The 27,070-nt window shown below is 36.3% G+C and overlaps 2 protein-coding genes across 2 annotated transcripts in view; one reads left to right on the top strand and one right to left on the bottom strand.

Annotated features, from left to right (window-relative positions):
• Positions 1-748: 748 nt before the first annotated feature.
• On the bottom strand, positions 749-21,986 carry LOC114457446 (elongator complex protein 3-like). The gene is given in 21 exon segments (XM_028439251.1): positions 749-991; positions 1,549-1,630; positions 2,000-2,227; positions 2,355-2,420; positions 2,763-2,853; positions 3,667-3,860; positions 12,155-12,281; positions 13,656-13,674; positions 13,677-13,716; positions 13,718-13,801; positions 13,803-13,818; positions 17,794-17,948; positions 19,252-19,320; positions 19,439-19,502; positions 19,838-19,904; positions 20,687-20,729; positions 20,731-20,749; positions 20,751-20,822; positions 21,620-21,656; positions 21,659-21,724; positions 21,959-21,986. Coding segments are annotated over 21 exon segments (1,650 nt in total). The 3' UTR covers positions 749-908.
• A 1,944-nt stretch (positions 21,987-23,930) lies between these two features.
• The window catches only part of LOC114457447 (kinesin-like protein KIF13B), a 37,137-nt gene continuing 33,997 nt past the window's right edge, over positions 23,931-27,070 (top strand). Inside the window, 3 exon segments of the mRNA XM_028439252.1 lie at positions 23,931-24,193; positions 24,393-24,489; positions 26,176-26,269. Coding sequence (XP_028295053.1) covers positions 24,420-24,489; positions 26,176-26,269 — 164 coding nt within the window. The 5' untranslated portion in view covers positions 23,931-24,193; positions 24,393-24,419.

The following is a 27,070-nucleotide window of genomic DNA, read 5'->3' on the forward strand; positions in this document are numbered from 1 at the left end:
CCAAAGAATTCAGTATAAAGTCTTATTAAAATCTTTGCTAATGCTAACAGTCGTTTGGGATGACAAAGCAAATTATTTTCTAAACATTGTTTTACTTGAATATGCTTGATTTGTTTCAATATTTCCGTTTTATGTATAAATGTGAGTTTTAAAGAGAAATAGTTGTAAAGTTGAGTTAAAGTGAGAATGAGCTGATGTAAGGAGCTAGCATGGCGGCGCTATGACTAACGACGGCTAATGGACAGGATATTAAAGCTGCGGTCACATTCACGCCGTGTCATCCGTCTTAGTCCCTGAACTCGTTTGTTGGGTTTTTCATGAGTTGATGTGAAAAATGAGTGTTTTAGGTGTAAAGTGAACAAACAGCGCTTTGTATAAAGTAAATAAAATAAAAATGAAACAATTGTCATTGTTCTGTGGTTATTGATGAGTCATTCATGTTAGTGACACGTGAGCGGAAAGAGAAAATATCAACCATATTTTCACAATGTTGCAAAAAACCCACAAGATACACAGTCGTCCTAATCAATGCAAGTATTGGTATTAATATTTTTGCTGTGGGTGTCTGAGCCTTTTTCTGTCTGTATGCAACCAGGAAGTTTATTATTATTATTATTATAGTCATCTTAAAGATGGAAATCTTTGTTTTAATCACTAATAAAATGGTTCAAAGGTGGTGAAATGTTATTTTAAAAAACACAGAAAATAGTTAAAACTTGGATAAAAACTGTTAAATAACAGGCATGACTGTGGCTCTCCAGGACAGCAGTTGGTAAAAGATTCTTTATTTAAATGTATATTTTATAAAGAGGACAAAAAATAGAAAACAACAGCTTTAAAATAAAAACGTCCAAGCAGCTTCACTTCCTGGGTCTGATAAATCCATCATCGTCCTGTGAGTAACTGAGTCATTGTGGGTTCAGCTTCTTCACCATGTACGGCCCCTCTAGCTCATAACCCATCTTCCTGTAGTAGTTCCTGGTTCCTACACCTGCAGGAGGAGCAGAAACATCAGGTACAGACGTGGACAATGTTTATCACAGCGGGGGCCACATTATGTACATTCATGACTCAGCATTCAGAATAATGACCAAAACAAAGTGTTTTTAGAATAATTTTGTGTGTTTTTCTGTCATTAGTAGATTTGTGTCTTTATTATTCAATCAATTTGAGTCCCTAAAAAATATCATTTTTGTTTTGAAGCCCTTTTTTAATAATCAAACGTTCTGCATTGTATTTGTATTTAAACAGTGAAAGTATAGAATATTGTGTTTAAGAATGTTTTCATTTTAAAAATAATAAAACATTTTCATCAAGCATTTTTTTATTATTAATTACTTAACATTTCAGGCGACCCCAGATGGGGTCACGACCCCAAGGTTGAAAATCACTGCCATAAACAAAGCAGTGATTTAGTTTCAAAGCTCCAAATGTTTATTTTATTCCTTCCTAATCATTATTAATTAAAATAATAAAAATGGAATCATGTTCAGAAATGTGTGATCTAATGTTTTCAAAGACGTTCTAAAGGTAAATAAAAAGTCTGACCTGATATAACAGCCAGTTTATTAGAGCCGTGTTCCTCTGCAGCGATCCTCTCAGCCTCCTCCATCAGCATCATCCCAAAGCCCTGCTCACAGAACCATGGGAACCAGTAACCATAGGAACCACAGAACCATGGGAACCAGTAACCATAGGAACCACAGAACCATGGGAACCAGTAACCATAGGAACCACAGAACCATGGGAACCAGTAACCATAGGAACCACAGAACCATGGGAACCAGTAACCATAGGAACCACAGAACCATGGGAACCAGTAACCATAGGAATTACAGAACCATGGGAACCAGTAACCATAGGAATTACAGAACCGTGGGAACCAGTAACCATAGAAACCACAGAACCATGGGAACCAGTAACCATAGGAACCACAGGAACGTATCAGTCACACTAACCAGAGAAAGCCTAGTTCTGTTCATGGGACAGTGGGGGTCACCTGGTGCTGGAACTTGCTGGGGTCTCTGTTGCTCACGGGGACCACGCTGCCGTACACGTGCAGCTCTCTGACCATGGACACGCCCCCTTTCAGCTCAGGACGGAAGGATTGTGGAGAACAGCGCCGCAGACGCAGGAGTCCGATCAGGATGTCCTGGTCCGGGTCCTCGTAGGACAGGAAGGTCTCCCAGCTGCCGTTGGCCACATAGTCCCTCCTCACTAGCTCCACCTGGTGGAACAAGGAAGCATCTCACGCTCAGAGTACAGATACATCACAGAGCTACCAACGCTGGTTTAGAACAAACTGGAACTTGTGAACAGTTAATCATTCTGGACTCAGGTATGGAACTGGTTACCTGGTACGGTCTGACTTTATGGTGGATCTCCTGAATCCCAACTTCTCTGGTTCTCACGTCACGACACTGGACAAGAAAAAGGAAGAGACGTCAGTTAAACATGTAGCAGCTAGCATCTCAATGCTAAACATGTAGCAGCTAGCACCTCAATGCTAAACATGTAGCAGCTAGCACCTCAATGCTAAACATGTAGCAGCTAGCACCTCAATGCTAAACATGTAGCAGCTAGCACCTCAATGCTAAACATGTAGCAGCTAACACCTCAATGCTAAACATGTAGCAGCTAGCACCTCAATGGAATGTAGTTGCTTAAGCTAATGAATTGTTTTCATTTATTCAGTCAAATACCAAAATACATTTAAACTACAAAACGTTGTCAAATATTGTTTGATATATAAAGGTTCTCACCTCAGTTCCCATGTCCTTCATCCTAGCCAGAGCTAACTCCCTCAGGTTTCCATGTTCAACCCCAGAGCTCACCAGAGGCATAGGGATGTCTCTGAATGAAACAGTAAATAAATACTCATATTTAGAGAATAATGACCAGTGTAATTATTACTGTTATGATAATGATGATATATATTTATGTATTTTGGGGGAAAAACAGCCTGAAAAAAGAAAATGTTTTTCTTATAGAATGTTTTTTATGTTATTAGTGAAAAACGAATAAATAATAAATGATTATTAGACACAGAGCCAAGCTACAATGACCTCATGTAAAGAATTTACAATATTCACGAGTGGTAAAAAACCCCAAAGTTGGGGTCCAAAATAAAAATGCATATAGTCGATAAACATAAGAGGTTTACATCCACGTCTTTAACTTTTCCTCTTTTTTAGAGCAACTAGAAGCAGCACAAGTTGTTATTATGACTGAAAAATCTATTAAATAATCTATAAATCAGTCTGAATGTTTCACTCCAATAGAAAACAATGGATGTTTACAGGAATTGGGGCCGTATGACATCATCAATCACATGATTTAAACATGGAGGAACACAGGCTCTAAAACTGTAAAATAGTCCTGTTTTTAAGAGGAAATAAAATGAAAATGGTAATAATGTGTTTAGATAGACATAGGATCCTTTTAAAAACTGTCCAATTTTAAGTTCTTTCTTTAACTGTAATTTAAAATGTAAAACATCAGGTGGTTTTTGATCCAGTGCATATTATACTATGTTTACCGCCTCTAAAACTGCTGAGTCATTATTAGCAATAAGAGTATGAACTTTTCACCATGAAATATAAAATCTAAACCACATTCCAGGCGTACAGAAAATAAAGTCCCATAATTGACGTAGTGAACGCTGACCTCTGCACCCGGTACACCCTGGTCCAGGGCGGTACCAGGGCTAGGATGCGAGCCACCAGGTCCACCAGCGCGCTGGGCGAGTAGCTCTTATAGCGCCCCGTCTTCCACAGCTCGTACAGCCCCGTGCCTCGGATCACCAGCGTCGGGTACAGCTTCAAACCGTCAGGACGGAACGCCGGATTCTCAAAGAACTCCTGAGACCAACGCACAGAGACACCCGTTAAACGTCAGCGTGAGAGATGCTGAACCCCGTCACAAAGTCACAGTCAGCATTAGTTGGTTTCACATTCATCGACCAAATTGGATTTCTGACAGAAACGGGAAGAAGAAAATGATGTTTCAACCCAAGCATCACGATGAGTCATCAAAGGCAGAGAAAAGAAGAAAAACATTATTTCCTGTTCAGTGTAAACACTGCAGATCAGAGGTTCTCATACGTTATTGGCTCTAGTATAATAATAATAACTATTTGTACTTTTCAATATTAATAAAGTGCTTTACAGCACAAAATATCAGCACACATTGAAAATACACAGAAATTGAAATATTCCATTACATCATAAAAGCCTTCCTTTATAAAACGAGGAACAGACTGAAAACCTGATGGTTCCAGAGTTTAGGGGCTCTGATTGAGTCATGATTCTCCCCCTCTTTAAAAACTATTTAAAAACATCTATAGATCATAAAGATGGAATGAATGAGAGAAAACACACTTTTTAAACATTTTGTAAATAAACCCATTTTCATATCAAAAATTTCTGGTGACCCCAAAAACATTCTTTTTTTCTAGAATTAGTTTTTGATCATTTTTTAGCTCAGATTTTATTTTATTTTTTTATAAATTACACAAAGTAAAAGTATAGAAAGACACAAAAAAAATCATTTGTGGTCATCTCTTACCTGGGGTAAGACATTGACACTACATTTGTTCATTTCCCTCTCTCTCTCTCGAGTACCCCCTGTAGTGCCATTGCGTACCCCTAGAGGCCCCCGTACCCCCATTTGAGAAACACTGAGCTAAGGAACTCCAGAAATCAGATCAATGTAATCTGTTGTTTATCACTGATCTCTGAAGAGGAAGTAAATGTGTTGTATTAACAGTATCTGATTTTAGAAATCAGCTTAAAAACCTTGTGGGTGTAAAATTCCGACGTCATACGGACCAAAAATAAGCAACGTTATTACAATCAAACAATAACAGGTTCCAATAACTTATTTATAGGAGCAGTTTTATTAAAGATTATATTTCTAATGCTACAGTGATAAACATTCAGAGGGTCAAAGGTTAAACACTTCTGTTTCCTCCTCCTTTATTATTCCACATGTTGTAAAAAATCAGCTCCAAACGGGACAATTGGATTTCTCTCGCGTTATGACATCGCGTTGTTTAAACTCCTCCTCCTGACAATCCTGGCTCCTCCTACTCTATAATAATGTGAGCTCCTCCCTCTCAGACTACCTCACAGCTAAAGCAAACATAGCTACGTCAGGTTGATATTAGTTAATATCTTTATGTTCACTTTATAGATAATCCAGTATATAGATAAACTGAAGAGCGCTCACAATCGGTTCCACTTTTAGTAGCCGTTATATCGCCTTGTTTGTCCTTTATGGGATGATCTGACGTGTGTGACTCAATGTGATGCAGCAGTCGGACTAAATAATGGACTATCGTCTTAAATGGAACATCACTGTGGTTAGAGGAGGTGAAGGAAGATTGTTATTGATTTACTGCTGCAGTGTGTGTGTGTATGTTTACGCCCACTCATGCATATGCATCAAAACCCTAAAAACAGTCTGTTTTTAGGAGCGCTCTAAAAGTGACTTTTCAGAGGTTAAAACCACAGAAAACAGGTGAGTTTGGGAAAATAAAGCTCAAATACTGTCGTTGGGGTTCATAGAACACATGGAGATAAATAGTAGAAACTGGACCTTTAGTAATAAACGGAAACGGTCACTAAAGTTAGAATATCCAGAATTAGAAGGTGGATAAGAAGACTTCTGTAGATTCTGCATCACAGCTCTTTGTTGAAAACAGGAGATAAAATAAAGCCGTTTCTGGTTCTGATGGAATTCTCTTATCAGGACGACCGTGACTGACAGGAAGCGTAGAGCTGCACATTCTGCTGCCACTGCCCAGCATGGCTCCCACAAAGAGACGTGAGTACAGCACAAACCAACAGCCAGTGAATGATTCCATGCTATTGCTGCACCCTCCAGCTAACAAACAGATGGAGGCTTCCTCACATTCATGCAACGCAGTGGCAGCCTTCATTTACATCATACAAGGAGCATAGACTTCATTTATATCCAATTAAAAGTCTTCTTTCCATTTTCTACTCATTAGCTTTCCCTGCTAATCCGTTTAAGGATGGATGAGATGAGACACGCACGTCTCAGACAGTCTGCCAAAAAATCATACTGTAGTGCAGGGTTTCTCAAATGTGGGTACATGTACCCCTAGGGGTACGCAATGGCACTGCAGGGGGTACATTAGAGAGAGAGAGAGTAGAACATTAACAAATAAAGCTTCAGTGTTGGTTCTGCCCCTAAACTATAAAAACTGTAGAAATATATCTATTCAGGAGCCACTAAATCAGTGTTTTTCAACCTTGGGGTCACCTGAAATTTCTGAAAAATTAAAATAGATTTTTGAATTTTTTTTAATTATTATTATTTTAATTAAAACAACACACAACTGTATTTCTCTTCTTTCTCTTTGTAAAGTCTAGTTCAACTAAAGTTCAGTAAAAATGTGTAACAAAAATGTGTTACATTTGTCACAAGTGTTGTATTTGTTACTCTTCATTGGGAAGTGTTATTATTTATACCGTATTCTGATCATTTTATATCGTAAACTCTATATCGTAATCCATATCATATTGCATGTATTTCATATTGCATTGTGAGTTGACTCGTTTGTTACACCCCTAGTTAAAAATATTGTCTAACAGATGAAAGTCTTAGTTCAGACACTGTCCTAAGTAAAAAACAGATAAACTCACTAATGTATGAGAGTTTAAAGATGATCTGATTGAGATCAATATGTTTGATCTGAGCCACATTTTATAGCCTTTAGATAACTGTAGGTTTCCATTTCACACTGAAACTAATCATCATTATCCTTCAACTCATTTTATTTGATATTTTCTTCCCTAAAACAACATTTCTGAACCCCTGCTGTGTTAATAAATAAAGCACACAACTTTATGGATTCAGAGGGAAATAAAACATCAAGAGACGCTTAGTTTTGGCTTCTGGAGGGAAAATGTTTAAGAACCTGCAGCTTTGCTCGCCACCCTCCTAACCTAACTCACAGGAAGTGTGTCATGGAAGATTAGATATGATGAGGAGACGCAAAGGGAGGTCTGGCCCTGGTTGTATAGTCGAAGTGTCAGTGAGATAAAAGAGAAGAGGAGCAAACTGGAGAGAGACTGAAAGAGTGTGGAGACCAATGACAGCAGGGAGAAGGACCAAGTGAGAGATAATGGAAAAGAAGCAGCGCTGAGTGAAAATACTAGGACTGTTTCAGAAGAAAAAAGAAGAGACAAAGAAAGAACATCTATCTGGAGACAAAGTGGTGAGAGACAGGAAACAGAAGTAAAACAAAGACTATACCTCAGTGTCCACATTAAAAACACTCAGATTTACAAGAGCTTCATAAACGTGGACTCACACATAAATACTGTGGACTAACGTAAGACACGAGAGAACTCACAAACAAGTGTTAAAGGCTTTAAAACACAATAAACATAGATTATAAGCTGTAACGTCATCACAGTTAAGTCCTTTCAATGGGTTTTCTGCTAGGGCTGGGACTTTATTGCGTTAATTGCGAATAATTACTTACAGAAAACTAACGCACTCCAAACAGCACGGATCCGTTCTCATTGCACGAGTTCTCAGTATGCTCATATTAGTAATGCACAGCCCACAACACAAGAAACAGGAGAACCAGAGGAGAACTTGTTGCTGTGCTTCATGAGCGTTAATTTAGTTTAAATAAAAACACTCCATAGAAAACTAAAGCCCTGTGGTTTGTAAATTCTTAGAGAAAAAGTTTGTGGCTCATTGGAGCTCTGCTAGCACCTCAATGCTAACATGTAGCAGCTAGCACCTCAATGCTAACATGTAACTGCTAACATCTCAATGCTAACATGTAGCAGCTAACAGCTCAATGCTAACATGTAGCAGCTAACACATCAATGCTAACATGTAGCAGCTATCAGGGACAATGGTCCTAGTGGAGCAGACAGTGTCTCCAATCCACACTGACACTCAGACAGGGTTCAGAACCAATAATAAATCCATGAGTGACAAATGAACAAAGTCAGTGATAAATGATTGTAGTGACAGTCGACCACTCTGTGGGAGAGGATGTGGGCGGAGCTAGTAGCGCTGCTACAGATAGCATCGTCTGACCCAACTTATCAACTGTTATGTAGAAAAACTATTTTAAACTAAATTCATCATCTTCATCAGTTGTTCTGTTTATTTCATGATATCCACAGATATTATAAATATTTTACACTGTTCAGTTTATATTTCTCTGGAATGTTCTGGACTAAGTGATGTTTTTATTTTTTTAATACAAAAACACATTTGTTTTAGAAAGTTTACTAAACATCCTGAAAAATAACAGAAAATAAGAAAAGTTTTATTTCATGACTAATATTTCTTGTTCAGGTGTTTTAAATCTTTCCTTTATTAAATGTAAATCTCCTTGTTTACAAACCTAATGAGACATGAGGAATCCTGTAATCAGACCTACAGTTAGTGTGTGTATGTGTGAGTCCTAGTTTATTCTAATAGTCATTTACATTGTGTGAATGAGCTCCATGACAGTGACTCACACACTGAGCTCGTCTACTTCCTGCAGCTTCACATCGTGGCTGGGCGTCCAATCAGAGCTGGAGGAGAACCTGCTGTTGAACCACATCACAGGATTGTTTTTGTTGTTGAATAACATCACAGCCTACAGCCTGAGTGACTGTCACTACGTCTGCCAGCTATTTTAAGACACTTTAAGATGCTACATGTGGAACGTTCTGTTATCACGCAGTGTTGAGAAAAGTAGTGATGACGCACTTTGATTCAGAACAAAAGGAGGAAAAAAAGATTCTCCTTTGAAATTTGGTAATACTTTTTTTTTCTAACCATGAACACTAGGGATGTAACAATTCACTCAACTAACGATACGATTCTCTCACAAGTTATTTTACAAAATGGGACTGTAGACAAATGATGACTGAAAAATATTCCTTTATTTTTATTGGAAAAAAAAATAGAAAATACTGTACTATTTTTCTTTATCTTTCATTGTCAAAAGAATCTCTTGATAAACTATTAAAAACAATGCAATTTAACTAAAAATAAATCCTGAATGAAATAAATAAAGGAATAATACAAATGAAGAAGAAGCCTATTAATTTAAATTCTGGTTCTATAGTAAACAATGCAAAACTACATAATAGTTTATTTTCTTTTTAAAAGTGCAACTGAAAATGTATTTGTGCCTTAACAATTGGACTTAAAAAAAACAGTCAGTTTACTGTATTTATATCAGATATTAGTTTGGACCAGCAGAGGGCACTGGTAACCCAGTGGTCGGTTGGCATGCAGATATTCCAGCAGTGAAGAAGAGATGCTATGCTAGCAGCCAGAGCTAATAGAAAAACGTGACTTTTACAGATATTCATGTAATATTACAGATATTCTTCCAGTGCTAAAGGGGTAAGGAATCATTTGTGAACATGTAGAAGGCGATTCCGCCCTCCGCCTACGCTTATAGATGAATAAATTATCTTCGACATGACGCGTGCTATTGTTTGTATCAGGCATTTTCTTCCACGCTACTTGTTTACAATGAGCTGACCAATCGTGGCAAGGTCAGGTTCAACATCACTCTCTAGGTTACCAGTTTGTAATTACAAACAAATACATGGTTGGATAGATTACTGCAGTTTTTATGCACGCAATGCACAGCAGTACCAGTAACATGCAAGTGGGGTTGCCAGGTTGGGAGCCCTCTAGTGGCCAGGGGGCCCTAAGCAGCAGCTTAGTCTGCGTATAGGCTGGGCCGGCTATGATCGGCGCCGACGCCCACGTGTGTGTGAGTGACGTAGTTCAACCAAAAAAAGGATAAATTAATAGCGCCCTCTGCTGTTTTAAAAAGTACTGCAATTCAATTTTCAGAGTATCGATATGAAGCGTGACACCTATGAATCGATTTTTAACTGCCATCAGGATCATTTAAATGAAGTTGATCAAAACGTAATCAATGAACCTGATCAGATTCAGTAAACCATTGATCCCTGAGGGGTGACACTAATGCTGCTCTCGTACATCTTTATATGACATATTAGGAATAACTTTGTAAATTATACCAGGATTTTCACACACATTTTGGTTGAATTATGCTTTTATTTTTTATTAGTATTTGTTTTGTTTCCTCACAGGAGTTAAAAACCAATAATGTTCTGCCAAACTGCCTCTGAGCTCCTCCCCCCTCCTGATGAGCAGGGGGAGGGGCCAGGTGGAAGCCCCCACCCACTTGTGAGTGGGAACACCTGATTCTCTACATGTAATGACACTAATCAGTCACTGTGGTGAATGTTAGCTTAGCAGCTACAGAGGAAATGGTTCTCTACCCTTAATTCTGACTGAACGTTGATGTTTGGATGGACCGCTGGTAAGAACCCCCCACATAGAACCACGGGTTTATTATCGACTTCTGTTGCTTGGACAATTCATTCAAAAGTAAAACTGGACAAACTTGGACTTAACATTGTTTAGCTTGGAAACGTAAGTTAAATTAATCTGTTGTTCATTTATTTATTACCTGTTTGTTTAAAAGACAATTCAAGAAATGTTTGAGTTTAATACTTGTTTAATTTAAAGATGAATGAAGCTTGTTTCAGGTGCCATGTGAACTGTGTATTAAAACTACACTGGGTTTATGTGAAATACTAATAAGTTCAGATCAAATGGTTAAAAGTAGTTTAATGCCATTAAAATGCTGTGGTTTATAACTGGTAAAGTATTAAGTTAACTTACTTTTATCAATTTGATTTTATTAAAAATGTGTGGTTAAAAAGAACAACTATAATATAGGATTTGTTAAGAATAAATACTAAGCACACATGTTAAATACTGTGAAAATGTGGTTGTTAAAATGCTAGTGATTTAATATAATTAAGATTAAAAGTGGAAAATTATGTTTAGAAAAAATGGTACTGATTTAAAACGGTAAAAACTAAAATGAAAAAGTTAAAAAGCTAAATGTGGTTTTAAGGATTGAATGATTGTCTAATAGTTGTTGTTGTTCTGTGTATTTTCATCTAAGCTGATGTACCTACAAATAATACTTTCAATAAAAAGAGAAGTAATTGAAGGTCTGTTTCAGGGTTGTACTCAATTACATTTTTCAATTACAATTACATTTTCAATTACCTGCGTTCAATTACAATTACAGTGACCAGCATTTTTCCAATTACAATTATTTTTTTTATCCTCAGAAAGACAATTACGTTCTCAATTACAAAAAATCTACAACAATTAATCACAATTCCTGAGCCTGAAATAAATAACCTAATAAAAGTTAACCTTCCTCTTGTGTTAGCTTCCTGTTAGCATCTCTAATGGTAACGGGTCCTAAATCAGCTGTAAAATACACTAAAAACTAATATCTATCATTAATTTATTTCCTATCTATTGATTACATTGTTAGACTTCATAATTAATGAAAATATAGGTTTTAATAGTTATGGTGTGGGCGTCTGAGCCTTTTTTGTGTCACTGTACCCCTAAAATTATATTATTTTAAAAAGGTAAAATTTGGAAAGCTTTATGAAACAGATTTAATAATTATTAACTACATCTGTGTAGAACTGTAACATGGTTCCACAGTTTTGCGTAAAATCATAATAGACCACTTTTATAGACTGGCAATTACAAATACATTAGAGATTTCAATTATAATTACGCCATAATTGTAATTAAAGATCAATTACAATTATAACAGAACCCAATCCTGGTTCTTTGAGTGAAGTCCAGGAAAAAACATCCAGTAAAAACAAACGTCACGTCAGGAACAGCACAAAATTTAGACAGACATGACAAAGATATTCTATAAAATGATCAAATATTTTAATAAAACACAAAATTTGGAAAAAATAAAATGGAAATTGCAAAAAATAAATTTAAATGTATTCAGCTTTAAACTTCATTTCCATCCTGCATCAACCAATTTCACATCCAACGTAAAACTGAGGCCGACTCACTTCAAACAGTTATATTTAGGGCCTTACAGTATAAAATCATTCTATTTTTGTCCAAATTCTGTGACTTCCACATTAATTTTTTAAAATTCCGCTTTTTTAAGAAAAATCTATCTTTTTTTCCCAGAAAAATATGGTTTTTAACTCCTGTAAGGAAACAAAATAGATAATAAAAAAGAAAAACATTAGAATAAAGGTAAAGTGCTTACAATGAACTGCTCCACGTCCCTCTCCATGCCAACGTTGGGCAGGTCTGGCATCATGTGCGCCACCACTTTAAAACCAGCGTCCTTCGCCAGGTGGAATGACTCACACACAGCTCGCACTGTGTGGCCTCTGCAGGAAAAACACGTTAGGAAAACATTTTGATTTCAGCATTTCAGGGACCATAAGGCTGTGTCCTAATATTCTTCCTATCTCCTTTCCTATCCACTTTTCCTTTAACCTAGGAAGTGTTTAAGTAGTGGCCATAAGAAGCGTTCCAATTCTCTTTGAGCTAAGGAAAGGAGGCTCAATGCTTCCTTTATAACCTCCTTTAGCCTAGGAAGCACTGACACATCCTTTACCAATCTAGACCACATAATGATGACCCACAATTCATTGCAGCGACAACATTTTAAGGGAAACTCACCATGACATTAAACAGACACTCGGTGGTTCTAGAAAAATAGATCAGAGGCTTTTTTAATCCACTTTGTTTTATTCAATGTATTTAATTTACCTAGGAATGCTTTGTGTGGTTGAACATGTGTATTTCTACAACATTATGTAGTATAAATGAAGCTATTTCATAACATTTTATTTATTCTGGATTAATGTTAATTAGTGAGTGGAAGGTGAGTGTGATCAACCATTCTCAATGTGACACTCTTTTAGTTTACCTTTAGTTCCTGGTAGCCTGGTAACCTCTTCCTTTGATTTATGACATATTTATTATTATATCAGTGGTTAGAGGCACAGGGGGAGGAGTTAGAAATGTGCTTTTAGTCCATTTTAGGAAATGTGTAGTCACTAACCTTATTATTATTATTATTATTATTATTACGTCACCTAGTGGAAGTGCGTCTGATTTTCTAAACCAGGGTTTCTCGAATACGGGCACATGATGGCACTACAGGGGGTATTTTAAACGAGAAAGTGTGAAATGAATAAATAAAGTGTCAGTGTGGTTCCGCCCCAAGTGTGAGATAACTGGAAATGATAAAAACTAAAGAAATATATCTATTCAGAAGCCACTAAATCAGTGTTTTTCCACCTTGAGGTCGGCTGAAATTTCTGAAAAATTAACAGATTTTTTAAATTTCATTATTCAATATTTTTTTATTAAAACACGCACCTGTTTTTCTATACTTTCACTTTGTGAAATATAAATCTAGTTCAACTAAAATGCAGTAAAAAATTTGAGATCAAAAAATATCTGACGTCACCAGAAATTCTTGATAAATACTGTTTATTTTAAAATGTGTGTTATCACTGATTCATTCCATTATTATGATCGATTGATGTTTTTCAATAGTTTAATAAGCAAAGTGTTTGAGAACAGGAAGTCATCGAACACCTTTCCGTAACGTCATCCACAGGGTTAAGATAAGTGGACATGAATAAAATAAAATATTAATAATAAAAAAGAGAGGATAGGAAAGGAGATAGGAGGGACTATTCAGCCACAGCCTGGACCTTATCACGTCTTATTTCTTATCTCACACACACCTGTTGGTGTCTCGAGCACGTCCTCGTACACACTCTGCACCCCTATCTCCAGCCGAGTGCAAGCCATAGCCCAGCATGTCGCTGAGGTGTCGCTGCAGGCAGTAGTCGGGTCGCGTCTCGATGGTGATGCCCACGCACTTGGTGTTTACTGCGCTCAGAGTACCTGCAGAAACACACAAAAACACTCATTTAGATGCTTTTTGTCAGCTCAGATCCATTTTAAGGACACATTGTTTTCTACTTTGTTAAAATAATGTCTTTTAATTCCAAACAGTCCAATATTTGAAGGCTTCTCAGTGAGTGAAACATATTACTGGGATCATTAGGCAACATCAATTTCCATGCTGTGAGAAGGCGCGGCTCATTACGTACACAGCTCTAAGGCTTACCTCACATTAAGGACGAGCTATAAAAAAAAAACAATAACGGAGAAAAAAGTGCTTGGAACGCAAAAAAATCTGAAATGACACATTAATGAGTTTTGTTCTACATCAAAAACATTAATAACTTCTAATGAGCTTCCCACGTTTCTCACTCCAAACGTCCTAAAGCAAAAAACGTCACGTAGAAAACAGTGCGTGAGTGTTTTAGAGAACATTAAAAGTGCAACTCTAACAAATGTTTATATCCAAGAATGAAAATGATCCATAACAATTAGTAGTGTGTTATTTTTTATGATGTAATTATAATCATAATTGTAATTTAAACAAATCTGTGACTGTGACATGATTCTTGTATATATCTATCATATTTGTATTAATATTATTTTGTGTGCACTTGTATTATTTAATCTTTTTTAAAGGCAAGGTAGGTAATGTTCATGTTCTAAATAAAGTTGGAGAAAATTAGAGCAAAATATTTGAAGGAAATTCACATGATTAAAGCTGATTAGCCTAGCAGATATGTAGCAATATTAGGCTAATATGTTTCACTTCTAGAAGAAAGCTTGAAAATACGTACATGGGAGGTTGAGTTTACTGAATCTATTTTTAATGGATACACGCTCATCAAGAAATCCAAGATGGCCGCTATCAGTATTTGGATATTTTGTCATAACTTTGGTTCTATTAAACAAATAAAACATGATCTCAGTGGTGAATTATAGGTTTTCAGGGTCAAGGAATTTCATAAATTGTGCTCAGAGCAAGATCCAAGATGGCCGCCATCCGTATTAGGAATTTCTATCTTACCATAACTTTGGTTCTGTTAGACGTAGAAACATCTTTGTGGCAAAATGTAGGTTTATGGGGACAAAGATTGTCATGAAATACTTTAAAATACTGTAAATTTCATCCAGAGCAAGATACAAGATGAGCAACACAACACTTTACACATGGAAAGAGTGAAATTGTGCTTTATTTGCAGCCACAACTGTATGACAACAATGACTTTTATAAGGTGAATAATTTGATTTAAATACCCATTAAAACATGAATTAATAAATCTATTTCATTTATTTCTCAGGAAGATTATATCCATAGTATTTAAATAAATGAAACAAGTGATTAAATTATTTTGCCATCTGACGGCCATCTTGGATTCCTTGATTTTGAGTGGAACCATTGGTTTACCAGTGTGGATTCCATTAAAAATAGATTAATTTACTCAAAAACCTCCATGTACAAATGTTCATGCTTTCTTCCAGAAGTGAAACATCTTTTTCATTTTTCTGTCGGGTTAAATGTCTTAAGCAGAAATAACAAGCTAAAAGATTTCAAGCACAATGGGAAACAATGGAAAGGTTCTATTAAAGGTGTAACATTGTAGCAGCTCTGAGATATAAAACCATTAATGTGACTAAGTGTTTCATTTAGCTTCTCTTTACTGTGACTATTAAAACTAGTTCCAACTAATGAAGCAATCAAAACAAACCAACTTTCTTTTTCAAAGTCTATTAGTCGGTAAGTTTGCTTCATTCTTGGTCTTAATAGATGATCAAACTTTAGATGTATTTCAGTCATTGATCATGATCAGAAGAAGCTGATACTGTATCTGCTGCCTGATTTACACCAATCACTGACTTTATGCTCCACAGACCATGATCAGATTGTCTGAGATGAATCAATAAAAACTCTATTATCTGCTGCTGTGATGGGATGAGGAGCGAGGGTGCACGTGGTGGGAAACATGGAGGTGAACATGGGCGATAGCAGTGGGTCACAGATAAGGTTGGTCCCTCAGCAGACGGAGAGCGTCCTGGTAGGACGTGTAATCACTGTAATCATAGCAGCTGATAGCACAACACTATCACACACAGCACGTAGCACTGGAGGAACACATTCACACCAAGTTCATTCTTAGGTCTGAACAGGTTTAGGAAAGTTAATATCTGCTGTAGTGGAGCGAGAAGGAGGGGCGGGGCAAACGCTACTATTTAATCTGTAGCAAAGGAGATAATGAAAGAAACCAAACACATTCATGCTGTGACTTTGAAAACAACTTCAGGTTGACCTTCATTCACAGCCTCACTGGGAGAGGGAGGAGTCAATGGGTGGGGGAGGAGTTAACCGAGGAAACTGGAAACCAAAGGTGGAACAAGTCGCTGCTTCTCAAGTCATGTCACTCAAGTCCAAATCAAGTCAATCACGGAATCGACCAATGAAAACGGTTAAACGCGGAAATGGACAGAATCAACATGAAACGCTATCATCGTGAGTCAAGGAAGGAACGTTTTTTTTTATTATAGGAGAATGTTCCAGGGAGCGCTCATTAGGTGCACCGCCCTCCCCCGTCCCGTCCGCATTAAACACCTCCTAAACCGCCACAAACACTGTCTAAACTGTCAAACTACGCAAATGATCCCTGACTCCTAAATACAGAGCCACCAGTGCCCGTTTAACTTTGCTGTCTTTGAAGCTCCGCCCATTTCCCGTGTAGCGCAGCGTCGCTCCGTGAAAACATGACTCAGCATTAATAATTATTAAACATCTCATCAGAGCTACAGAAGATCTGTGGATAAAGTTGTTGTGGACGAGATCATCAATACCAGGAATTGTAGAGTCTGAAACATCGTAGATTATTGATAACTTCTGATACTGTACAATATTCTGACCTGATGCGTAATGTGTCCATTTATTTTTGTGTTATTATTACGGTCTGGAATGATGTCATTAGGATCATTTAAATTAAGTTGATCAAAACTTAATCAATAACCCTGATCAGATTCAGTAAACCATTGATCCCTGAGAGGAACTATGGTGACATTAATCTTTATGACATAAATAATAAAAAAGGAGCAGACAGAATAATCTGTCACAACAACTTATATCTACTTTTTAATTGTATTTATTTTTGACATACATTACTGTTTAATTATAATTTATTAGTATTTATTTTGTTTCCTCACAGGAGTTAAAAACTATTTTCTGAGAAAAAATGTATAAATATTTCTAAAAAAATTAATGAAAGGTATAAAACACAAAATTTTGGGGAAGAAAAACAGATTATAGGGCTGTACAAAAGTCCTCAACTTTAATTATCTTCTATTAATTTGGCACAATTTCAAATACAACAAAACATAATATCAACAGTGGACAGACATTAATAGAAATGAAACCACTTTACACCCGTGGTTCTCAAACATTTTTGGCTCAAGCGCCGTCATTTCCGGGCTATTGAACGCACCGCTGTATTGGCCGCATTCCAATAATTTAGCAATTTTCCAAGAAAAATTCCTACAAAGGCTGTGTTATCACCTATTGACCTTCAGATGAGTCAGCCAATCAGAACAGACTGGTAGCAGAGCCGCTGGACTTTCTGATGAGTTTCCATCTCCACATGAAGTCTCCTCCTGACTGCTCCATGTCTGCATATCAGTCCATTTACAGCTTTTTGCTAGGGGTGCACGATTGCAATTTCTGGCCGATCCCGATTTATCAAACACCTTAAATGTTCCAATCATATTTTATTATAAAACCTTCAACAATACCTGTGAAATAATACAAAACGTGTTATTTTACACTGGATATAAACACAGTGAATGCTGCTTCATATTCAATCATTTTTGTTGATTTTTAATGTAATATTGTCGCCAGAGTCATCTCAACGTCCAAAAAATATGTCATAAAAAAAGACTGAAGCGGGACGCGAACCCATCGCTTCCAAGAACGGTGTCATAACTCACTATTAATATTATTACCTGACGGCCTCGACCACGTTGTTGGACGTGTGTCCTGACAGGGCGTCGTGCAGGTTCCTGATAAAGTAGTCTCTGTAGTCCTCAGGTAGAGCCATGAAGGTTCCACCCATCACTATGAACTCCACTTTATCCACAGTGTGACCCAGCTGCTTCAGCTGTAGAGCACATTTATGTCTTCATTAAACCCCCATTAGCTTCCACCGTGGTGGGTGCTGATCTCCATAAAAAAGATTCTAGTACATATAGGAACAGAAAAATTATACCAACAATGACATTAAATAATACATGATTTATACATTAAGAGTGGTAAAAAATATGATTTTAAATATTTTTTTAAAGATGCATAAAGTTGACCTGCCTTTGGCAATTTGTTCCATAAGTGAAACTATTTAAAAAAGACAGACATTTGTAAATAGTTTGAGTTTTGTATGAGTGGATATGATGGGACTGATTGATCTTTTCTGGGTTGGCCAGTTAAAATAATCTTCTGTATAAATATTATTAAATAATAATGTGTTTTAGTTTGAATGAGGTCAGAACTTAGATATACGAGTAGTAGAGTAACTACTGATCATAGAGCTTTGTGACATTTAAAGCTGCTCAGGTCCATAAATCCAACGTGTGAATCAGAAACAAAGAGAACAGATGATGAATGAAGCCATAAAAAGGGTCAGGAACCCATGACACTCATTAGAAACGTCATCAAAGCCCTGGCAGCACACGCTGATTTGTGAAAATGGTTCTAAGACCACTGCAGTGGTTCTCAAAGTGTGGGATGCGCCCCCTGGTGGCGCAACAAACGGGAGATTTTAAATCTTCTAAAAAACATTTTCTTCATTGATCAATAAAGATAATTAACATTAAACACAATGAGAGTAATAATGAAAACCTAAAACTGTAACAGAGTTTAAAAGAGCATTAAATGATTAGAGCAGGAACTAAATGTAAAAACAATGATTTACGTCAGCGGAACAATAAACCAACTTTGACTTAAATTAATTTCCTTTCAGATTTTTTAAATCTTTTTGTTGCAGTTTGCTAAAATGTATTTCATTTTCTGTATTTTTCACTAATGCACTATTTGTTCTTTATATTTGAGTTTTCTTTTTAAACAATAATTAATTAATTGACTGTTTAAATCATTATTTGAGTATTTTTCTTAGTAAAACAAAAAGAAAAAAATATGAATTATTAACTCCCTGAAATTGTGCAAAAAATCCTCAATATACAATTAATTGTGTTAACTATTATAATGAAGTATATATATTTTGATGCACAATATAAAATGTATTTCCTTTTTTCTTTTCTTAATCTTTCAGACTTCTGCATTTAAACATTTGTTTTTTTATGCAGGTGATAATTAGTGTAATTAATTTTTTGATGCATTCTGAAACCTGTTAGTTCATTAAACAGCACTACATGGAGGTGTTTGAGTCAGGAAATAAAACAGATCCAGACCTGCTCCACTCTGTGTCGGGTCTGAAGGTACGGGTCGTAACGTGCTCTGATGGCTCTCATTGAGGTTGGCTATCAGACAAACAAATCAAATAATTATTCAAAAACACTTAAAAAGCCTTTTCACAAAAATTCAACAAAGAATACCAGCATTTAGAACTCATAACCTATGAGAACATCCTGTCCTCACCTCATAGCCTGTGTAAGACTGAGTAGAATACTCAAAGTCAGAGTCTGGTCCTCCAGGACAGTAGCTGTGAGTGACATGAAAAAAACATATTTAAACCAACATCTGCAGTATTATCCTATGTTTTTATTTTTGTTCTTACGTTCTGGTCTTATAGTGTGTTGCTGAAAATGTGAAGTTCCCTCTGGGATCAATAAAGATGTTTTCTATTCTATATTTGCTACTAATGAAGGCACTGACAGATAACTACTGCCCTCTAGAGCCAGAACACAGGAACTGTAGATACTTTTATACATGAGCAACATTAGCCACGGTAATGTTTTCAGTGGTGGGACAGCATTAAAATAATGTAAGTAGATGAAAACAAATCCCTGTGTGTTATAAATTAAAGTCCGTACTCACACACAGATGTTTCCTGTGAAGCTGATGTGAGGACATCTGTGTGGTTTACACATCACAGCTACTACGCGATCTGTGACAGAGAAACCAAAACAAATTGTTCACATTTAACATTTGTACTTTATTTATTTGTTTATTTACTCATTGGAGGATAAGCCCCTTGAGATGGAACATCTCGTTTTCGAGGGGGTCCTCAACTTACATAAAATGACAGATACCGCAGAGCAGACAATACAATAAATACAATATTTCAAAAATAATAAATACAACAAAATATAGATAGACACACACACACACACACACACACACAGTATACATTTAACAGTTGATCAAAACAGTAAATATTTTATACAAAAATAAACAAGTAATATTAGTGATATCATTAATAGTATCTATCTAATGATAGTAAAAACTTTCATTAGATTAATGAATAAAAAAGGTTTAGGTTACACAGAATGAGTAAATATAATGAGTAGAAAATAAAAGCAAAATTTCCACAGAACCAAAACACACTTTTGGACCATTCTGGCTACAAATTTTCAGTGGCTGAATTTTTGGCCCGTCACTATTTTTTAGTGTCATTAATACTAGTCACGTAAACACTGTCCTTCTGCTCGTGACATGGCTCCTCTTTCAGATTTTAAACCAAACATGACCACCTAGTGAAACATTAGTCATTTTTCAAATAATTTTCATCTTAAACGTGTTTTTATTAAAACTGTAGAAACATGAATCAGCATTCAAACCGTTCTGGTTTAATATTAATGGAGGGTTCTATGTGTTTAATCCAGTGGTTAAATAAATACTTCACAGAGTAGATCATGAGGAGAATGTGCTGTTGTGTGATGGTTCTCACCCCACTGGCAGTGCGGATAGGTTTAGCTTTCAGTTTTGGGTACCAGAGCCCTACGGTATGGGAGGGACAGCAGCGATGATGTCCACAAGCCGAGGCTGAGCTTCAAGTCCATACTTAGCAGATGTTTTTGGTCTTCACTCTGAATACAGATAAATGTATCAATGATCAACGGTACAGTGCTTCCTATAATGAGATGAAGTACTTTTGTATTTTGCTATTTTACATTCATCTCTATTTGTTCTAAGAACCCAAAAACATAGTATTTGAGGTTTATTTTGCCAAACACCTGTTTTCCAAAGTTTTAGCCTCTGAAAAGTCACTTTCTGAGCAGTTCTATAAAAAGGCTGTTTTGGGGCCTTCATGCATATTCATGAGTGGGCATGAAGTCTGATTGGTCAGGAGGCGGAGCTTTTACACTCACTGATCTCTCATCCAGATCATAACCTGTGACTTAGCATAAGTTACCATGGTCATTTACCTCTGTAATAAGTTAACCAGCGTCGAAGTACAGGTGTGTGTGTTGCTGCTCTGCTAAAGTGCTAATTATTACCTCCTATTAGGGCTGGGCAATATTGATCATAATTCACATCTCGTATTTTTTTCCAATGGTGATATAACGATATAAATCTCATCATTTTAACTCAAAGTCTGACCAGAAAGATAATAAAGGGGTAAATTTGCTGATACAAATGTCACAGATATTTATTATCAAACCATTTGAGTATTCTCTCCTCTGAGGGACAGCACGTGTGAGTGAGTTGAGTAGTGTATCTCGTTTAGATGGTCTGTGTTAGAACGCACTCATCTAAACTTTAGATGTTCTGAGAATAGAAAAGCAGCGACTCTCAAACCAGTAATTTATTAAAAATAAGATGAAATAATGATATATCGATATCTCCTAATATTGATGACGAACATCTGTTTGATGCTCTTACTTGTTGAGGTTGATGTCTTTTCCTTCCTCTGAGCTTCAACAAGCTGCTGAATGACGTCAGCGATGGTCATCATCATGAGCTCTGCTTTGCTTACGTCACCTAAAAAACAGTAAAACACAGTTAATACTAATCACAAACCTTGTATCTATCTATATTTAGCTTCACACTTAGAGGAGAACATTCTACAAAACTTATGACGATGTTTAATATCGCAGCGGCTTAAAAAGAACCACATGAAGTGTCTGTACAAGGCTAAACTACAGTTAGCATTAGCCCTAGCACACACGCACTATAAGTGATTATTAAAGTAAAAAAGACGCACTGACACACCACTTACTCTTCTTTTCTTTGGTTTGCCCATGTCTTCTTAAACACGTAGATCAGTTTATTAAGATAAGGATGTATTTGTTAGCCCATACACGTCTGTATTTAAACCGTTAGCATCATAGACCGGAAGTAAACAAGTCCATGCTGGAGAGAAACACTGCCGTAAAGCAGAGACAACGGTCGTGAAGTGGCGCAAACCACTCTGGAATATATAAAATGTTTATAAAGCTTGTTTAAAGTAATGCTCGCCATTAACAGTTGGATTAAAATGCATGATACACTTTTAACGAGTTAAGATAAATAGTCTGACATACTTTAGATCGGAAGTGATTTCCTTCCTCAATAGGTGTTGTGGTTAAAATGTGATCATCAGCCACATGGAGACCGTCTTCACGAGAACGCGCAGAAATCACGTTGAGCACTTTTTCCTTCACTGTAAATATACATAAAAATACAGTTATAGAAAAAAGGAAAGTTACTGTAATTATTGATTTAATATCTATTGGTTATTCTGTAAGTCCTCAGTGTGTCCCTGTCAGAGGTGAAAGTAATGGATTACAAGTACTTCACGTTACTGTAAATGAATTGCTTATTAGTACTTGTACTTTTTTGAGTATATTTTTAAATAATAAGTAAGATGACTGAGAAAAACATGATCCATTGGTGTAAAATAACCAAGTAATTCAGTTGTGGTTATCTCAGTAGGGTTGGGGGTAACCCTTATAATATAGATGATTAAAAAACTAGAAACTTTTATGTGAATTATTTATTGAAATTAAGCAGAATATGGGAGCAATTTTAATCACTTCTTGTATCATATCCACACATAAATATGGGCATTCATGAGCATAATACACTAAAAAAAAAACTAGTTTTATTTGGAAATAGAACATTAACAATTATTTCAACTGGCGTTTCATTCAATTGATAAAAATTCAATAAAACTTTACGTTACTTTTCAATGCTTGTAAAACACGATGGAAATCATTTTTACTCTCAAATTGTTGAAAGAAACCAAATTTTTTCCAAAATACTACTCAATTCCCAATTATTTGACTAAATTCCCCCACATTAAATGTGATATTGTCTGAGCATTATGTACTTATGTACTTATGTAGTTACGACATTATTCTCAAAATTTCGACTTACCGTAATTAAAAATATTTTTTCCATCAAAATGAGCCTTAATCCTCTTCCGTATATACTACATAATGTTAAACATGGAAATGCAAAGTAGCACTGATGTTGAAATTGTTTGATTCTCAACCTCTGTGGCCCACTTTAGATCAAACGCATCAAAATTTGGCCCCTGAAATAAAATGAGTTGGAAACTCCTGGGCAGGGGTGGGGTCAATTACATTTACCAGCTTTGTTCCAATTACAATTAAATTGCATCATCAGAAAGTTGATTACAATTACATTCTCAATTACTACATTTTAATTACAATTAATCACAAATACTGATCCTGAAATAAACAACCTAATAAAAGTTAATCTTCCTCTTGTGTTAGCTTTCTGTTAGCATCTCTAATGATAACGGGTCCTAAATCACCTGTAAAATACACTAAAAACTAATATCTAATTTATAGGTTGTATTATCTTTAGCGTGAACATCTGAGCCTTTTTTGTGTCGATGTAACAGTCGATTTTTAATTCTTAATTTCTTTATAACTTGGTTCCCCACTTTTGCGTTAAAGTATTAACTGACAATTTTTATGGAATTTTCATGACAATTACAATTACAAAGTCAACTATCTGAACTTAATTACGATTATGACGGTGACAGATTTTTTACAATTATAATTACACCATAATTGTAATTAATTATCAATTACACTTTTAAAATTATAATTACATTCTAATTGTAATTAATTAAAATTGTAATTGACCCTGGGTCACATGGGGAGCGCAGGAAGCTAATTATCGTAAATCCGTGCGCGCTCCCGAGAGTCGGCGTTCGGCCATAGATCAAGTTTCGTCACAACACCTGCTGACAAGGTGTGTGTGTGTGTGTGTGTGCAGTGAAGGAAACAGGAGTGTGTGTGTGTGTGTGTGTGTAAATCTGAGGTTAAATCCCTTTATCTGAGACAGAGAACCGGGCCTTGCAGTAGGTGGTGGAGCCGTGGGAATGACCGTCGGTGGTTCCCACGGTATCGATACACGGTACACGGTGAACAGGTTGTAGCTCCGTGAACTCCTGAAGGTGTCCGAGGAGCAACAAACTACTTGTTTCCCTACACGGTCAGTCCTTTATTCATCACTTTACCTTCACTTATACATTAAAGTCAGTGAAATAACAACTAAAACATCATTTTAACTCGTGTTTAAATGTTCCTGGAGTAATAAATATAAAATAGTGTCTGTAGTGGGAAGTGACATTAATGTTGCGTTCAAGTGTAACTCGGAAACTAATGCTTTGTTAATCTGACGGTTCTTTCAGGACCTTTGTGTCCAATCAGCTGACACCATGGAGGACAACAGCGTCAATGAGTCCAATGTGAAGGTCGCGGTCCGTGTGCGGCCCATGAACAGGAGAGGTGAGTCCCCTGTGACACAGGAGGAAATACTTTCACTGAGTGTTTGTGAATCAGGCCTCAAAGCTGTGCTTAGGCTAATATTAGCTGAACCATTAGCTCGGTGTTTTATAATCTTGGGGTCGGAACCTCATGAGGGGTCGCCTGAAATGTCTAGTAATTCATAAAAATAAATAAATAAATAAATAAAAATGACTGATAAAAATGTATTTTAGAAAAAAAAAAAAATATATATATATATATATATATACAGTATATATTTACAAATTTAAACACAAAATTACTGTATTTTATACTTGAACTTTGTTCAAAATTTACTCAGTAATGGTTGGGTGTAATGAATTACTTTACTAATTAAAGTACTAAGTAAAGTAATCCTAAGCAATAGAAACTTTGAATCTGACAGATTACCAATGTCCTGTGGGGTTCCTCAGGGATCTGTTCTTGGACCTCTTCTGTTTAGCCTTTATATGCTTCCTTTAGGACACATTTTACACAACTGTAAGGTTGATTATCAGAGCTATGCAGATGACACACAACTATATCTATCACTGAACCCAGATGACTATGGTCCCATTGAGGTGTTGTGTGACTGCTTAGAAAAAGTAAACTGATGGATGAGTGAAAACTTCCTTCAACTAAACCATGACAAGATGGAGGTGATTGTCTTTGGTAACAATGAAAAGAGGACTGCTGTCAGCAAGTATCTGAGTCTGGATCTTTAGAAGATAAAGACCAAGTCAAAAACCTTGGTGTTCTGATTGACTCAGATCTGACATTCAGCATCAGATCAAATCTATCACAAAAACATCTTCTACCACCTAAAGAACATCTCCAGAGTGAAAGGTTTAATGACTCAGAAAGATCAGGAGAAACTGGTCCATGCTTTTATCTCCAGCAGACTGGACTATTGTAATGGTCTTCATCAAACATCTACAGCTGGTTCAGAACGCTGCAGCTCAGGTCTGAACCAGAACAAAGAGGTCAGAACACATTACACTGGCTCCCAGTCAGCCTCAGAGGAGACTGTAAAGTTCTGCTGCTGGTTATAAATGTGTGAATGGGTTTGGTCCAGAATACATCAGTGAGATGTTAGTCAGGTATGAACCCAGCAGGTCTCTGAGATCTATGGACACAGATCAGATAATGGAGCCCAGAGCTCACAGTAACCATGGTGATGCTGTGTTTAGTTGTTATGCTGCAAAGAAGTAGAACAAACTGCAGCAGAGCTGAAGTCAGCATCACATGAAAAAAAAAATTTAAAAAAAAAAAAAAAAAAAAAAAAAAACATTTTTAAATCAAAGTTAAAGGAACTATTTTCTCTACTGTGTATGATTGAGAGAGATTTATGGTCATGTTGATGATTTTAAATGATTTTACTGATGATTTTAAATTTTCTTATTGATTTTAAGCTGTTGAATGTTTTCTGTAGAACTTTTTGATCATGTAAATTACACTGAGTTGCCTTGTGTATGAAATGCTTTATACAAATACATTTGCCTTGTCATGCTACTTTTAAAACATACTTAAGTACAAGCAAAACTTGTGATTGAGAAATATACTCAAAAAAGTACAAGTACCCATAAAAACAACTCAGTTACAGTAACGTGAGTACTTGTAATCCATTACTTTCACCTCTGGTTTTTACACAGATTCTTTAAGTGAAACATGTATATTTGTGTTTTCCAGAAAAAGACCTGAAAACCAAATGTGTGGTGGAGATGGAAGGAAACCAAACGGTTCTACATCCAGCCCTCACCAACTTAAGCAAAGGAGACCCTCGGTAAGTTCCCTTAGTTTCACCCTTTAACAGTATTTAACAGATGTTAATATCTTAGAGATAATCACACACAGTTTCTGATTGGCCGTTGTGTGGAAGTAGGGGAGGAGTCACCATTTAAAATGAAACCCAGTGTCATCAGCCTGTTGAACATTTTTATTTCTTAGCACCTATAGCCCAAGGGTGTCAAACTCATTTTAGTTCAGGGTCCAAATATGGACCGCTTTAATCTAAAGTGGGCCGTAGACTTTTGTAGACACAAAAAAATATACCAAAACACAACAAAATCACTGCAACAAAAATACACTAAACGACAACAAAATAGACAAAATAACATTGAAAACGCACAGAACGATCAATAAAGGTACCCAAAATTACTCCAAATATGCACAAGACGACAATAAAAACACAAAATGACAGAAAAAAAACACAAGACGACCACAAAAATAGACAAAAAAAACAACAAAAACACACAGAATGACAATAAAAATACACAAAACGACTCCAAAAACACTACGTAAAGAAGAAGAATTTCCAGGTTTTGGTCTTTGTTCCTAGTGGTTGGTTTACACTTTTATACGTTATACGCTTTAGCAGATGAGTAGGTTTAGAGTTTAGCATTAAAGGTGGAGAGGGTAGCAGCCTCCCGTACTAATGCTAGGAGCTGGTTCTAAAGGGGAGGAGCCTGGTGCTACAAAAGGGGAGGAGCCTCTGCCTCGTGTTCTACTTCTAGACACGTTTGAAACTTTGTAAACCACCAAACTGAGAGCTAGATTTTACAGGAAGGTCAAATCTAGAATAGAT

This window comes from Gouania willdenowi, chromosome 24, assembly GCF_900634775.1.
Source record: "Gouania willdenowi chromosome 24, fGouWil2.1, whole genome shotgun sequence".
NCBI lineage: Eukaryota > Metazoa > Chordata > Actinopteri > Blenniiformes > Gobiesocidae > Gouania > Gouania willdenowi.